Here is a 13,446-nt window from a genome sequence, read left to right on the forward strand (position 1 = left end):
ATAAAAAATTAATCTTCTCAAAATTAGTCCTCTTTTGTACATGAACATGGAGATCATACTAGTGTCTCTTAAACAACGTGCATCATTGCAACAAGCTGCAAAGTCTGTTCCAGTTCAACATCAGTCCATGAACTTTGTTTTAAGTTTTATTTTCACTCTCTGGTCAGGTTTTAGTACTTAAACTACTTAGTTTCAATCAAGAAAAGGTCATGGTTTCAGTGTAAAATACATTCTTCGATAACCTTTATGGATTATCAGAACAAAACATTTTCCGGGCTATCTCTATGAGGCATCCGCTGATTATTTCACACAGACTTAATCAAACAAAGTTTTAATAGCAGCTTTTGTGTTGTTTCACAGTTGAAGCGCAATCTTCTTCATAGGGATTCAGATGCGATGAGCAGCTGTGCTTCAGAAGTTATCCGTAGGAAATCCTGATTGAAGTCTTTGGATGAGCATAAATGCTCCACTGAACTTAAACATAATATTAGAAGCTGGCAAAAGTGAAAGAAGGAAAGCGTTTGTACTCAGTCCAGGACACTACAAAGCCCAACTGGTCCTCTGAAGAAAACAGAAACATTTGAGAATCATCCACAAGAAAAGCCTTCCCTGGAGAATCAAGATATACTGCATTCATGTGAAAAGAAACCTCTCACTTCTGGTGTAATCATTCAGTATTTTAATATCTGCCATCCAGATCCCCACCGTACATTCAGACTGAGACCTTGATCTAGATACAATGCATGAAAAAGAATCGCTGGAGCTAAAAATAGACATATTAATGAGTTGTCCTTCAGTAACTTAGTCCAATGTATATATCTTTTATTTTGTTCAGGAATTACACTGTTAAAAAAAAAGAAAACAAGTCTTTAAACATTGTACTGGACACAGCTGTTTATTTTTTGCACCCAAATGGAGCCATCATTTTTAACTGAGTCAATCACTCTTATTTAATTCTGGTATGTGCTAGTTTATAACTAGTCTTAAATGGAAATAACACTGCCAGTAAACATCATCCAGGCAGCAATTGGGTTTGCTATGCAACTGTCAATGTAGCAAAAATAGATCAATAAATAAATGAGCAGAAGTCTTATGGCGCTTTTGCACTAGTCCCGCCTCCGCCCGGCTCGTCTTGCGCTTTTGCACTAGGGGCTGAGACGGGTAGAGCCGCTCCAAGCCGATACTATTTCTGTAACCATTCTGGCGAGGTTCTATCCGGGCTGAGCCGGGACTATTTCTGAGGTCATCACCCTCCGTGCCACTGATTGGTCGGGGGGCGGGGCCGTCAGATGTTTGAATCAGGAAGCGGGAGTCAGCGCGAGGCGACTCGCGGCGGCGCGAGGCGACTCGCGACTCGCAGCGATTTTATTATACAGCACAAACGTCTGTTTGGTGATCCATCTCTGAGGTGCAGATGTTCATAAACCTGGTGGCTGACGATAGAATTAAAAAAGGGATGTAGACGGGCTGTTTTTTTCTCAGCCGCTAGTGGCTCCAGCTGATTTCTCATCTGCGCCGACACAAACAAAGGTGTTGCGCAATCGAGTACGTCACAGCAGCTTCACCCCAACCCCCCCACTTCTCACCTGGGGGTGGAAAAACTAACGGGGACAAAACGGGTGGAGCCGCGACGAGCCGGGCGGAGGCGGGACTAGTGCAAAAGCGCCATAAGTGTACCTTCTAGGGTACAGTGTCAACCTGTCCTAAACAGAGGTGGACAGAGTACTCGACCCCAGTACTTGAGTAAGAGTACAAATACTACTGGTCAAAATTTACTCCGTTACAAGTAAAAGTAGCTCAGTCAAAATATTACTCGAGTAAGAGTAGAAAAGTACTTGCTTTTAAAGGTACTTAAGTATCCAAAAGTAAATGCTTTTAAATTTACTTTAAGTAAAAGTAAGTAAGAGTAAGAGTAAATTTCCTATTTTCCACATCAGTAAATTACTATATTTTTTCTAAATTAATTTAAGGATCTTTTAACTCTTGTTTCGGAGAATTAACTCTTTGAAGTTAGCTACGAGTCCGGCTCATTATCCGACTCAGACGACTCAGCGGATTGTCTTTCTTCTCCTGACGCAGGCGTAGCCGTTGTTGCGGCTATGTCTTGACTTGTTGCGGCTCTGTCTTGACAAACGCAGGCTACTTTGGCGGTATCGTTTTGAGGAGGCTTGACGTATTTCCGCTTTACGTACATCCCAGTGGAGAGCGTGCACTGTGATAGGTCTCCTCCTTTGACAAAAACAGCTTGTGTCCAATAGGATTTTAGGGAAGAAGAAAAAAAGAGCAGACCTGAAAGTAACGAGTACTTTTCAGCCTTCCTAGAAATTTACTCGAGTAAAAGTAAAAATATTTGTCTTGGAAATGTATTCAAGTAAGAGTAATAAGTACCAAAGAAATCTAATACTCAAGTAAAGTACAAATCCCCTGGATATGTACTTAAGTACAGTACTCAAGTAAATTTACTCCGATACTGTCCACCACTGGTCCTAAATAATAATGTACTTTCAAGATCATGTTCATACCTGCTTTTAGCATCCTCTGTTTGAACTCCTTCTTACGTGACAAATAGTTTTGTCCAAATCAAGCTTTCCTTCATCAGATTTACAGTATGGACATGTCTCTGTTGAAAGTCGCACTGTCATTTTCTTTGAATAGCTTTTGTAGTCAAAGATGTTTTGCTATATTCATGATCTGCAGTTACCTTCGGTTTTACCTGCCACTCCAGCAGCTGGTTTAAGCTCACAGAGCTTCAATAGCACTGTTTTGCCCTGCAGACATGTCTTTGCGTACCTCATATCTCTGTCTCTATTTTGGGCCTGAGGGACTGTGAAGGGGGTGCTCTGTTGGGCCATTTTCATCCAGAGCTTCAGGGACTGACTTAAGGTTTAGCTGACAGAAACCTCTCTTATTGTTCTACAAGAATGCTGTGTCATGTCTGCTTTGGCTAATCCCTTCACTTGTGTTACTAATAGTTGAACTGGCTGAGTTAAATAGCATGAAAACTCCTTTTGATTTTCTCCTTCTTGTTGAAAATATTCAGATATTCACAAATGCAAGGGTAATCTTGGAGTCAATATAATTAATTCAAGGGTTTTATCTTGAATCCCAATATGAGTTTGGCTTTCCGAGTTCGATGGGGCCTAAAGGAAACAAGGATAAGAAAGGCAGCATCGTTTTGGATCATTTATGTGTCTATCAGTGAACTGAAACATGCCCACTGTTGTTCTTGTCAACACTGAGAGGTCAGTATAATCATTAATAGTTAACAAAGTTTCAGCATCCTGTATTTATCCAAGTTATCCCCTCTTAAGAGCTGCTGACACATTTTGAGACTGATGTTATGAAGGCAATGCTTTTACACCATCTAGTGTTGAAGAAAAAAATCCACAATTAGGAGCTACTCTTATCAACAATTCTCCTGTCAGTCACATGAACGTTTGACTATCAGTGTGAAGAGTAATGCAGAGTTTGACACTACAAGCCTGTGTTTCACATTCATTATGCAGAAAAAATTAGCACAGCATCTATTTTAAATCAACTAACTAGTTAAGATGCTAGTTATTGCCCGATATGCAATTTAAATTTGGGCAATATTTAGTACCTTGAGGACAAAGTTGACTTATTCCTAGGGTTGCTTGAAATACGGAATTGTTACGTAATTGGTAATTAAAAGTTGCATTCCATATTGAACAAATACGGACATATCTTATGCTCTTATTTATTGATGTCATAATATACAGGTGAAGGTCGAAAAATTTGAATATATTGCAAAACTTCATTCGTAGTAAATTCAACTAAAGGTGAAACAAATATATTATTTCCCACTACATTCAAAGTGAGATATTTCAAGCATTTATTTGTTATAATTTTGGTGATTATGGCTCACAGTTTATGAAAGCCCCAAATAAAAACAATCTCAAAAAATGTGAATGTTTTATGAAATCAATAAACAATTCAATCATCAAAATTGTAACAAATAAAGGTTTAACATATCTTGCTTTGCATGTAAAACTGTGAGACTATGTAATATATTAGTTTCACCTTTTAAGTTGAATTATTGAAATAAATTAACTTTTACACCATATTCTAATTTTCCGACCTTCACCTGTAGGTTATATTTATATTTACCATAGGAGCAAAGGCTATTTCAGTTGCTACATGGTTGGCTGTCTGTACAGTCATGCAAGTTAAATTCTATTAAAGCACTTTAAACTTTAAATCAAAGCATTTGGTTTTTTCATAAAAAAATAAATAGATTTCTATGCAGTTCAGAAGTTTTGGGGATGTCCCTTTTTTTTAGCGCGTACGCTGCTGAAATCGGGGCGTCCCTTATTTCTATTTCTGAAAGGTGGCAACCCTACTTATTCCAGCGCTACACACAAGCATATTGTATTTAGACAGCACTTAGTCTGTTATTCATCAACACTTTTAAAACAAATGTACTCTTCAAACAGCTTATTTTATGACTAATAATAAAAGGTGATATATGAATATATCTTATAAACAAAAATATAATAAACTAATGTATTTTATCAGTCATTTCAAAAACAGAATTGAATAAACAGTGTGGAAAATTGTTCAATTCGGAGAAAAACTGAAATGCATAAGCAGTCTGTAGGCCTACCTGTCAAATTACAGAAAAATACATAGACCACTTGAGCAAATATGAATGGAAGAATAAAATGACACTTCAGAGTCAGGATTGTTAATTACTTTGCCTTTCATCTCATTATCCAGATAGCTGATTGTAGCTCCTCCAGCATCTGTGCTGTTGAACCAGTTCTTATTGTGAAGATGACTCATTTATCTGAATTATTGTATCCAGGATTAGAGGCATTTCTGTGATGAAAGCAGAACACATGGTCAACAAGATGACCGGCTACATGGTTGGTTGGCTCATCTTAAGCTAAATACATGCAGGAGGCTTAATTACAGAGTTACAGTGTAAGGGACCCGGTTAGTTAGAAACCTTCTCCACTAAATTGTGAAATCATGATTTAAAACCCTCTAAATGTCCTGAAAAGCTTTTGTCTAAAATTTAAAAAAAAAACATTGTTCTCAGGCTTTTCACATTTTTTAAAGACATCTATGTTGAATAAATTTAAAACTCAGTAACACGGTTTGATGAGAATAGATTATCACAGAGCGTCTGAGTCTTCCAGGGGAAAAAAACAACATGGTGAAGGACTTACAACACTTTCTCAGTTTTGACATTTGAAGGATTTTGTGATTTTTGTCATCCATTTAACTTAATGTCATTAAAAGATTAAAAAAGACATCTACAGTATACACTCTTGGATCGTGTAACAAGCAAGAATGGAAGAGCAGCTTCTTAACTACGGTCAGCTGCTAATCTCAGCTCTGTAACACAGAGGGGGTGGTGCCCTAGTGGGCATGCCCTTGTCCCTATATTTTAAAAATATTGCTGGAATTCAGTTTAAAATTAGCACATCATTTTATGGGGTTTTAATATCAGCAAATTGTAGAAGAAATCAGTTAAGAATGTGTTGTAATATGTGTTGATTCAGAAATAGATGTCCTACTTCAATAACTAGAAATGACTGATTATTTCTTACACTTCCTTCACTACATGTGTGTAAGATAATGCTGGTTGACAATTACCCGAAGGAGTCATCTTGTGCTGCTATATTGCTAGAAAAGGAAGTGGATGTTAATGAATGCCTTTTATATAAACACACATATTTCCCAGAGTTTAGAACATAACCAGCATGTGTAGGTGTTAGCAAATCAGTAGCACAGCAGGTCTTTGAATGTCTGAGTTTCAAAGATATTGGCGTGCAGAGATACAATCGCAGGAAAACATGGCAAATTTTACACAATGCTGAAATCGGTTCAGAGACAAAGGTTGTTGTTGCTGTTGTTGTTGTTTTTTTCAAATACATCTGACACCTGTAGATAGGCATCCTATTTCTGTGTTTGGGGGCAAATCAAATCACTGCGGAAGCGAGATAAGAACCGAGCAAACATCATGGATGCAAGAAGATTTACTGGCAGCATAATACAGCACATAAAAAGATAGTACTATAAATAAATCAGACAAGATTTGTGTCATCAACTTACTCATATATAATACGTAAACCTGCCTTTGGATTTTATTGTGCCACGGTTTGGCATAAATTGCGTTTTTAAAGATGACAAAATTCACAATCCTAATAGAAGAGCCTGTATTGTGATTTCTTTGTTTTCATCTGTTTAAGATCATGCCAGAATCCCATATTTGATTACAACCAACAGAGCAATCCTCCTTTATGCAGTCATCATTACTAACAATCCAGTAATCTGATTCAGGACTTAATGAGTCATTAATCTCTATGGAATTTATACTGTTAAATCCAAAATAAAGTTATATGTGAGTCTTGAGACAGAGCACCTGTATGATGACATCCATTCTAAAATACTGATTGTTGCATGTATAAATACATTTATGCATGATATTGCATCGTTATAGTCGACTATAAATCACTGATTCACATAAATGCAAACCAACTTTTGCTCAGATGTAGTTTCAGATTTTAAGGTGCAATAAAAATGATCTACCCATGTAGGGAACTGAAGGTGAAGTTTTCCTGCTGCAAAGGGCCTATAATAAAGTTAGCTTGTTGATCTTTAGTATATCATACTAAAGAACACAAAGGGCTGCAGTGGCACAGGTGGTAGAGCAGGTCGCCCAATGGTCGAAGCATTGCTGTTGGGTCCTTGGGTGAGACACCTCACCCTCCTTGTCTCCAGTGAGGGCATCGCTGGTGTGTGAGTGTATGAATGTCCCGGTGGAGGTTGGAGAGGCCGCTGGCACGGATTGGCTGCCACATTTCTGTCAGTCTGCCCCAGGGCAGCTGTGGCTACTCATATAGTTTACCATCACCAAGTATGAATGAGGAGTGAATAAATAATAGTGAGCACTTTGAGTGTTGAGAAAATCACGATATAAATCTAATCCATTATTAGTAAAGAAAAACATACTGATTGTAACACTAACATGATAGCTTAATCTGTGTGAAAAGGCATTTTAGCCCAGCAACAACCAGAGCCGGCAAAATGCCAAAACATGTAGTTCATTGATCAGCGCTAGCTCTCAGTGTCCCCATAGACATCCGTGCACACACGATGTGTTGAAGTAGCCCATTTATCACAGGATTAAAAACAGCTGTAGCAGGTAAAGTCTCTGACTTTTCCATTCCTATACACTCACTCGATTAAAAAGCATAAGGGCATAAGTAATTGCTGGACAGTGGGTTGTCAGTCAAATTATTCCAGACACTTTTAACTTCAAATATCTAGTAAAACAGTCCCCAAATGACATAAATCAATGTACAGTAGACATTATCATGACCAGTTTATCTGCAGACTATGATTTCAGTGAGATGTTGACGAGAACAAGTCTGGGTATTGCTTAAATTATTGCAGTTCATCCTCTGAGAGGCATGAATCTCTGTGCTTTTCATGTCAAAATCTTGGGTAAATGTTTGCATTTTCTTGGGATCAGTGAAAGTTGGTAATGTTTAATGACGAGAGGGAGAACAAAGGTTGCCAACATCTGTTCCCTGGGAACCATGGATGTCTGAGAATATATCCAAAGTGTGTCAAAACTAAAAACAGTAAGTAAAGTCAGTAAATCTCTTTCTCTGTGAACAGAGGGCTGACAATAGTGCAATAATAGTGTTCAGAAGTTGTACAGAAACATGGGTAGTTTTTACATAAAAGGTTGCTGTGAGTTGTCCAGGTGTAAGAGAGAAGACAACCTGTGCATGAGACATCTGTGTGTCGTTGCTTTCCAAATGACACGCTGCGCTTTAAAATGACTCATCGTGCCGTGACATACAAATGCAAAATTTCATGTAGCATTTCAACTTCTTCATTGCTAATCATTGACACAATTCAAAAAGGGATATTATTGTTGGAAGGATCTCACTTCACCCATTAACTCAAGAGGACATCCTTTTCAGTTGAGCAATGCAATAAGGAGAGCACTAAAAGCTTTAAAAGAGATCCAGTAACTCGACATCAAGCATCCCAAGAACATTGCAGAGCTGCTTTCGTATTTTGCACTAGTACTGTTTAATAGTGAAAAGGGTCCTGAGCAGTCTTTTATACTGAAGTGCTTTTTCTTTTGTGCCAAAGATGTTTGTAGAGGAGCGAATTGTTACTTTGTTCAAAAGGAATGCCCATCACACGGTGACTTACTGGAGTGTTTTCTTCAGCTTTGGACTCTGCATTGCTTTCCTCGGCCCTACAATTTTGGACCTGCAATGTCAAACGAACTCCACGCTCAGTCAGATTACCTGGGTATTCTTTGCCCAGCAGTTCTGCCTGTTGATTGGCAGCTCTATTGGTGGCGTTTTCAAGAAAACGTGAGTATCACAGAGTCCCCCTCTGCAGTTGTTTTAAGTGCATAATTGTTGAGAAAGAGATCATCCATCGTTGTAACTGTATTTGCTTCTGTGCTTCATTAAAGGTTGTTCAGCGCGCTAGCTGCCTTATTTGTCTCTGCTCTTATCATCTCTGTGATTTTTGCCATCATCCCTGTGTGCAACAATGTCCTTGTGCTGGCCATTGCCATGGCGGTGTCCGGTTTCGCCATGGGTATTATTGATACCATTGCAAACATTCAACTGGTGACCATTTATCAGAAGGACTCTGCTGTTTTCTTACAGGTGAACATTTCTGTATTATTTTCACCTTATCTGTAAAAGTATTGTCATTAGAGCATTTGAAGCATTTGTTTAATTACTTCATTTGGACAAATCAAGCTTTCATGTCCACAGATACAGAAGCACATAACATCAATGCTTCTTTTTCAATAAACATTTGAAATACGAGTACATGTCATGTTAAGAGCTAATGATTAAGTGTAAGTTCTTGAAAAAGTGTAATGAGATGCTTTTCTACATTTCCGCAGGCTCTGCATTTCTTCATTGGGTTTGGCGCCCTAGTGAGCCCGCTGATCGCGGATCCTTTCCTCTCAGAAAGTGGCTGTGGGAATCACACAGAAAATGGGACTGAGATCATGCATCATTTCAGGAACATGCTGAGACACAGTCCAATTGCAGCGCACAACATAACTCAGAGCAGTCTGCCTCATGAAGAAGCAGAAGAGTCCAATGTCCACTATGCTTTCTGGATCATGGCACTTATCAATGTAAGACGCCTCCGATGGCTATGGAGTTTGTTTCTTTTATTATGGCAAAAGTAAAAAAAACTTTTGTATATTTGTGCAATCTCAGCTGCCAGTTCCTCTTGCGGTCCTGTTTCTGATGTATCGGGAGCAGCTGATCCCTTGCTGCCCCAGTGGTACTCCCCGTCTTTTGGACAAGGATGAACTAGCAATGGAGAACCAGCAGGGGGCCGGGGGCCCAGACACAGAGCCGAAGGAAAACCAAGCTGGAGGTGAAGATTTGAAGTGATTTTCTTTTCTTTAATGGGCCTTATAAATATATTTTTTGCATGAATAATGCATACTTTCCTTGGACTTTCAGTCAGCTAGGTTGAAGACAAAACAATAAATGCCATTTTGCACACACCAATCTGTCATCTGTGACTTTTCTCTCTGTTACAGGCCATGGAAGTATCTTCAGCTGCTGTCAGGGTGACAACCTGCGTGAACTGCCAGTATCATTCTTCATGATTCATATCCTTGGAGGGATGGTGCTCTTTATGACCGATGGCATTGTGGTGAGTGAGGGGTGCAGATAAATCACGAGATATTCATAGCACTCAGATTATATTCCACATAACCTTTTATGAGCATAAACATGATCTGCATCACAAAAACCAGAGAAAGTAGGTTGGATGAAAGAACCTGGCTTTTTCTTCTCAGGGCGCTTATGCTGGCTTCGTGTATACTTATGCTGTGACACCACCAATGTCACTTCCTCACAAGACAGCTGGCTACTTGGCCAGTATCTTTTGGGCGACAATCACTGCTGGTCGTCTCTTATCCATACCTCTCTCATATCGTTTCCAGCCTGTGAGACTGCTCATGTTCAACTTGGTAAGGTCTATAAATCACTCACCAAGTGCTAACATCATATTATAGATCCAACATACGAAATATAAATCAAATGTGACACCAGGAAACCAACTCTGAATATGACACACTTTGTTTTTACAGGCAGGAGCAATTGTTACTGTGCTGATGCTGCTTATTTTCTACACCAGCAATACATTTCTGTTTGTTGGAACCGGCTTATGTGGGCTTTTTCTGAGCAGTATATTTCCCTGCATGCTTGCCTATACCGAAGACATCCTTGATTACCAGGGTATGACAAAGAATTCGTTGTATGAAAATAACGTATTGCTGAAATAAAAGCAAGAAAGGATTAAGTAAGCCATGCTGTCTCATTTTGCAGGATGTGCAACCTCAGTCCTGGTGACAAGCGCAGGGATGGGAGAAATGGTGATGCAGGTTCTGGTTGGTTCGGTAAGTCTCATGAGTATCTTCATTATTAGAAAGCCTGCAGAGAGAACTGTGCCTGCAATTGCAAAAAAATAAATAAATAAGACCCATGTTGATTTATATTCATGTTCAGGAGTTTCATGTTGCTGTCTTATCCCCAGATTATTCAGACTGAAGGCAGCTACAGCTTCCTGCTGTGTGGCATGATAACAGCCTGCCTTGGTTTTATCGTCTTCATCGGTCTCCTGCTGTCTGATCGAATGCACAGAAATTATCTCACAGGTATATTATCAGCCAGGATCCTCATACAGTGCTTACAGATCAGGACTCATAGGTGTGCTGAAGGCTTGATAGATTTCATTTCTGATCACCCCCCTCCACACATCTCCTTGTATGTCCTCAGGAACGTCCAGAAGGTCAGCAATGGTGGAGGAGCCAGCAGCAGAGCAGACTGGTACAGTCAAAACCGAACAAATAGAGGATAAAGAAAGCAGCTGAGAAAGTTAGGTATTTAATGCCTGCTGTAAGAGTAGAAATGTTGCATCATCAAAGACTGTCATTGCACCACTGTACTTTTTGTTCTAATGAATTTGTACTTGCAAAGAAGATAGTGTAGCACTGTTAGAGATTGTAGATCATAGTTTTCAGTTCCTCTTGTCATTTGCCAATCATGGACTATATTCTTCAAATCGTGGATTAATGTTTTATTTATAAGGCATGAGAGTTGAAAAATGACTGTACAAGAAGTGATTGACACATTTTCATGTGAAATTAAAGCATATTTTGGCATGTGTGTATATAATATGTATAACAAAATGTCATTATGTTGCAATTCTACCATTCAAATGGTTGTATCCTGTATGCTGTCTAAATTAACTATTCAAGGGGGAAGCCTCAGGCTTTCCACCAATCCAGCATGTGGAGGAAGGAACTTTGTACTTAGTGAAGTTAGCCCAGAAAAAAAATTAAGTACAAATGTCAAACAGAGTCATCCAGCCTTTAAATGGTTAACCCATCAATGTATAACACCAGTTTGAATATTTTTCACGACAAAAATGGCAACCGTCCATTTACTACATGATTCTTTCATAAACAGGTTTCTCATCAGTTATAAAGGTTTCACAGACTCTAGCACGCTTGTTCCTGAATAAAACCCCTTTTTTCAACATTTGGTGCTCATGCAGTCATTCATATCAATGCTCCCCTTATTGACAGCTTTAAAGTTATTGTTTGCCAACCTGTCTAAATAAAAAAAAAGGAATAAATAGAACATGACCAATAGGGAGCGCTGTGCCGTTGACAGCGTTTCACTTGTGGTTACAAATTTAACCACTCATAACTGCAGCATAGCATCACACACAACACAAAAGGACATAAAATGCTGAAAAGACTGAAACATTTGTGGCTTTTGGTTTCCCTGCTGTAGCGCAGATGGAAAATCGTCATACTTTAAATGCTTAATTCCCCTGTCACAGGTTAGAGGGGCAATTTAATTTGCAAAACAAGTATTCTTTGGCTTTTTATTGCCCTGAACTGAAAGCAATTGTTGTTGAAATAGTCTAAACTGTGATTTACTGTGCAGGCATATCCACTGGCCTGATCCCAAACATCAATATCTATTCATAAAAATCTCTAAGTCACTGTATTAATGACAGCCTTGAATTGCTTTAATTATTTCAGCTAAGTATATCAATAAACTGATCTATTACATTAATGTGCACACTATTGACCTACACTAAACTATCCCCAATATTCAAACTTCCTTATTTGCATCAACAAGAAAGAAAATCTAAATAATGTTCTGGCTCACAAGACCAGATTTGTTTGAGTATAACCTCATTCTGGCATATCGCAGGTTTTATATAGAGTAATTGTAATATACAGTTCTTCTCTCAATAGCAGTTGTGTTGTATTGGTGTGATTAATGCTTGGAGACGTAAACTAGCAGAAGGAATCTTGTGTATTCTTATTATAAGGTCTTTATTGGTTAAAATATTCAGACGCTTACCACGGTGAAATAGATGAGGCCACTCTGTTGCTCGGGGCATCTGAACATGGCACTGTGCTCACCAGTCACAGGGTCCCAAAAGCCATGAAAAGTCACATGTCAAGAACTGATTGTTTTCTGCTCCCTGGGTAAAGAAAACAAGAGCAAAAGAGATTAACATGGTGACCTTAACAAGATGACATTCATGATTTTAGATTGAAAGTGAAACCTCATTATGTTGCTGTTTATGTTTGAACGCACCCCTGAAATTGCTTTAAATACTTGCAGGCCTAGCCTGAGAGTGTGATAAGCAGAATCAATGGTGTCCTTTTCAGCCGACACATCACAAGACGAGCCTCGTTGCTCTGCTTGGCCTTCTTCTCAAAGGCAGCTCTCATCTTCTGTTGAATGTCACCAGACATAAAATATTTAATACTGAACTTCAGATTTTGTAATCCATCATTTGTTATATGTCAAGGGTTTGCGTTGGACACCCCACGGGGATTTACTAAGGCTCTGTGTCACATTTGCCGTCAGCATCAAAATAATTCAAAACCTTACTGAGAAAAGGTAAACGTGCAAAAGAAAAGAAGAAAAAAACTTTACCAGGAACACAATGAATTATTTGTTGATCGTCTGAAAATTGTTGGGTCTTGACACCATTCGTGAGATGCTAATCTGGGGATAGAGAAGCAGAAAAGGGAATTTTAGGTTGCACTTTCTGCCAAGGAAGCAGATATCTTTATACCAAAGTGAAAAATAAATCAGTCCAACATGTGTGTTTTTTCCTTAGGTGTATTAGAACAGGGTTCCTTCTATTATAAAGATTTATGATAAAAGTTACTCTGGCTGTTAAACGTTGCATTTATCCGCATATAAGGGGCCAATTGATTTTCTTTAAAGGAAACCTGAAGAAATTAGTACAGAGGTGTTTTGCTAATGTAAATGGCACATAAATGGAGGCAGTCTGACGTGTGCCTACCTCCACAGCACGGATGAAGACCCTTTACAGATAAGAAAAGCATTTTTAGATACCAAACAAGTG

At 38.7% G+C, this 13,446-nt stretch overlaps 1 protein-coding gene across 1 annotated transcript; it reads left to right on the top strand.

Annotated features, from left to right (window-relative positions):
• The first annotated feature begins 8,016 nt into the window (after positions 1 to 8,016).
• On the top strand, positions 8,017 to 11,562 carry mfsd4ab (major facilitator superfamily domain containing 4Ab). The gene is made up of 10 exons (XM_061734752.1): positions 8,017 to 8,369; positions 8,474 to 8,672; positions 8,918 to 9,157; positions 9,243 to 9,405; positions 9,575 to 9,690; positions 9,836 to 10,009; positions 10,130 to 10,277; positions 10,368 to 10,438; positions 10,576 to 10,696; positions 10,818 to 11,562. The coding sequence occupies exons 1-10, from the start codon at positions 8,140 to 8,142 to the stop codon at positions 10,910 to 10,912; spliced, it is 1,557 nt and encodes a 518-aa protein (XP_061590736.1). The 5' UTR covers positions 8,017 to 8,139; the 3' UTR covers positions 10,913 to 11,562.
• The last annotated feature ends 1,884 nt before the right edge of the window (positions 11,563 to 13,446 follow it).

This window comes from Cololabis saira, chromosome 12 (genome assembly GCF_033807715.1).
Source record: "Cololabis saira isolate AMF1-May2022 chromosome 12, fColSai1.1, whole genome shotgun sequence".
Classification (NCBI taxonomy): domain Eukaryota; kingdom Metazoa; phylum Chordata; class Actinopteri; order Beloniformes; family Belonidae; genus Cololabis; species Cololabis saira.

What these genes read in the sequence shown, in the direction of transcription:
- mfsd4ab (XM_061734752.1), top strand. Translation starts at nt 8,140, where the DNA reads ATGTTTGTAGAGGAGCGAATTGTTACTTTGTTCAAAAGGAATGCCCAT. An exon ending in ACTCTGCTGTTTTCTTACAG is followed by an intron (nt 8,673 to 8,917) that starts GTGAACATTTCT and finishes ACATTTCCGCAG; the next exon opens with GCTCTGCATTTCTTCATTGG. An exon ending in GGATCATGGCACTTATCAAT is followed by an intron (nt 9,158 to 9,242) that starts GTAAGACGCCTC and finishes GTGCAATCTCAG; the next exon opens with CTGCCAGTTCCTCTTGCGGT.